Source organism: Oxyura jamaicensis (genome assembly GCF_011077185.1).
Source record: "Oxyura jamaicensis isolate SHBP4307 breed ruddy duck chromosome 33 unlocalized genomic scaffold, BPBGC_Ojam_1.0 oxy33_random_OJ111, whole genome shotgun sequence".
In the NCBI taxonomy this organism is placed as follows: Eukaryota; Metazoa; Chordata; class Aves; order Anseriformes; family Anatidae; genus Oxyura; species Oxyura jamaicensis.
In genome coordinates, this window is record NW_023304976.1 from 1 (window position 1) to 2,789 (window position 2,789).

At 70.8% G+C, this 2,789-nt stretch overlaps 1 protein-coding gene and 1 non-coding gene across 2 annotated transcripts; both read left to right on the forward strand.

The window, feature by feature from the left end:
- Positions 1–995: 995 nt before the first annotated feature.
- On the forward strand, positions 996–2,055 carry LOC118158576 (KAT8 regulatory NSL complex subunit 2-like). Its single transcript, XM_035313248.1, has 2 exons — positions 996–1,260; positions 1,923–2,055. Exons 1-2 carry the CDS (start codon positions 1,060–1,062, stop codon positions 2,007–2,009), a joined length of 288 nt encoding a protein of 95 aa, XP_035169139.1. The 5' UTR covers positions 996–1,059; the 3' UTR covers positions 2,010–2,055.
- Positions 1,683–1,811, forward strand: LOC118158578. Its single transcript, XR_004746849.1, has one exon. It is a non-coding gene; the product is annotated as a small nucleolar RNA SNORA2/SNORA34 family (small nucleolar RNA).
- Positions 2,056–2,789: the final 734 nt, after the last annotated feature.

Here is a 2,789-nt window from a genome sequence, read left to right on the forward strand (position 1 = left end):
AACAAAAAATCCCGGGGTCGTTTTGGAGCCGCTCCTCCAGCTGAAGTCGCTGGGTTTTAGTGTTCGGGCGTCCCCCAGATCTCGAGCGCTCCCCTCATGGGGGCAGCTCTGACACTTTGCTGGCACCGAGGGGGCCGTCGGGGGGGCCTCGGACCGGAGCACAGAGCGCGTGGACCTGGCACCACCGAGGTCGGCAGCGCTGCCCCGGCTTTGGAGCGGCGCCCGGCTCCTTCCTGTGGGGCCGAGCGCGCGGCGGCGTGAACACGGCCTTTGTGGGAGGAGGTTTTTTCAGGGCAGAAAGGAGAAACGGAGCCGTTCTTCTCCCCCCAGCCCGTCCCCCGAGAGGGCTCCCCTGCTCTGCGGGGTTTCGGGTGGTGCGGGCAGGAGCCCAGAAACCCTGCCCCGTCCCCTGAGGATGCATTTGCCCCGTCTCAGAAGCAGCCCCGTGGGTGTGGGTGCCCCCCTCGTGTGCTGCTGGAACAGGGTGGCGTGGGGCTGCCTGCTCTGGGGCTGCACCGAGGGGCCTTCCCCCGGAGCTTCTCACTCGGATTCCCCTCGAGATCCCCACGGCTCAGGCTGGGAGCTGCAGAGGGCGTCCCGCGTGGTGCCAGCCTGGTGAAGTGGCGCTGGGAGCCGTGGGCATCCCGCCTTGACCTCGGACGCCCTCCGAAAGCCAAACCAACCTTTAAAAAGAAAGAGCCTTGGGGGAAGCTGTCAGGAGGGTTAGGATATCCCAGCGGTCTCTGGCAGGGGAAGCAAAGAGGCTGCTGCTGAGTTTCGGTAGGGGGATGAGAGCTTCGGGTGTCCCGAGGAGGTCGGAGCCCCTCGGACACGTCCCACTGCCTCCCCCCTTGGCAGCGGGAGGGCAGCACGCTGCTTTCCTCCCGTGCCTCTGAAGCCACCGAAGGGTCCTCGGCCTGCTCCCACCCCGCAGAGGAGCGAGGGGCTGCCGGGAGGGGCTGCGAAGGCTCCTGCCGGTGCCTCCCGTGGGGCTCCTCCTGCTGATGGGGCCGTTCTGCCCGTGCTCTCTCGCAGGACCTGGACGTGGTGGGCGACGGCATGCAGTGTCCCCCGTCCCCTCTGCTCTTCGATCCCTCCGTGGCCCTCGACCAGTCCCTCCGAGACGTGGCCGAGGCCCCCATAGACATTCTGGCCCTCGAGGAGACGTCCCAAGCGGGGGTCCTGGCCCAGGCGGCGCCTCCGGACAGAGGGAGCTCGTCTGCCCACGGCTTCTCTGCGGCCGCTGAGCCTCCTGCGCAGGTACAGCCGGAGAGGCGCGTTGGGGGGGGGGGAGGGGGGGTCCTCCAGCCCTTGCACAGCAAAACCGCGTCCCCCCGGGCTGTTCCCAAGCCTGGGCTGTGCCATCGCAGTCCCTGCCTGCCCCCGGGGGGCTGCTGCAGGCCGGGGACGGGATTTGGGGCTGGACCCCCTTGGGGGAACCCCTTTTTTTTCCCCCCTGTGGGGATTTGAAGTTGCCTTTGTGCAAAAACCTCTCTTTAATCGCGTTCCCTTCCCCCTGCTCTTCCCGGGGTCATTTTGTCCCTTGTGTGCTCACGGTGGGGGAGCTGGGGAGGTGCCCTCAGCTGCCCCCGTCCCCCGTCTGCTGTCCCCCCTTGGCGGGTGCCCCCACACCCCGTCCTCCCCCCTTGGGAGCCGAGCTGAGCGGCAGGGGGATCCCTCCCCAGGCCCTGAATGAAGGCCGCCGGTTTGCCGTAGCCGCTGGTTTCAAGCAGGAGCCCAGAGGAAACTTCTCCCGGTCTGTTGGCGCTCCCGGCCCCGTGGAGCGACCAATTCGTGCGGGAGCGACACGGCGCTGAGCCTCCTCTCAACCCTACCCCCCCCCACGTCCCCCTGCACCCCCCCCGCGTCCCCCTGCACCAATCTCACCGTTTGATTTGTATTTTTTTTCCTCTCCTGGACAGAGCCTCCTGCACCCGGGGCCCCCCGACGAGAGGCGGCCGGAGGAAACGGCCCCCAACGGGAACCCGGAGCTGGCCTCCGGGAGCTGAGCCGGGAGCGAGCGAGGGGCTTCCCTGCAGAGCCCCCCCCCCTCCCGAGCACCCCCAGCTCACCCAGCGCCGGGCTCAGCACCACCAGCGGCGGCTCTCGAGCAATGGAAGGGGGGCTGCGGGCCCCCCCGTGCTGCGGGGGTCCTGCCCGTGGCGGGGTGGGGGGCGAGGAAGAAGCCCACCCGTGGCAGGGTGGAAGCTGGGGGGGTTGAGGAAGGGGGGGCATGGAGCTGTGCGTGGGCACCGTGGGGTGCTGCGGGGTCGGTGCTGGGCTGGCCCCGTGTCCCCCGTGTGCATTTAGGGTCGGGGAGGGGGCTCCCCTCCTGCGGGTGCCCCCCCCCCCTCAATAAAGACCTCGGACCTGGTCCCCAGGAGTGTCCCCGGGTCGTGCTGCGAGGGCGGCGGGGGAGGGGGGGGGCGGGGGGAGCTGCTGCACCCAGCCGGTGCCCACGGGTGGCCCGGGCTGTACCGGGGGGGGGAGGTGACGGGGGTGGGCGACCCCCCCGGTCCTACCCGGCAAGCCCCGGTTAATTGCCCGGTGCCGTCCTCGGCTCCGCAGCCGCCGTACCGGGGCTTTGCCCCCCCCCCCCCCGCCACAACCGGGGCCGTGCCTGGTGCCAGCCCTGGGGGGCGGCGGCGAGAGGAGGGGAGGGGGGACCGGGGACGTGCTTGGGGCGAGCCCGGCCGTGAACGGGGGGATGCGGCGGCGGCCCCGGGACCCCCCCCTTGCCCCCCCCTCCCCCTCCAGCCCCCGGGCGCGGATTGGCGGCGGCGGGGGCG

Coding starts and splice junctions, on each gene's coding strand:
- LOC118158576 (XM_035313248.1), top strand. CDS start 1,060: ATGCAGTGTCCCCCGTCCCCTCTGCTCTTCGATCCCTCCGTGGCCCTC. Junction 1,261..1,922: donor CCGCTGAGCCTCCTGCGCAG/GTACAGCCGGAG, acceptor TCTCCTGGACAG/AGCCTCCTGCACCCGGGGCC.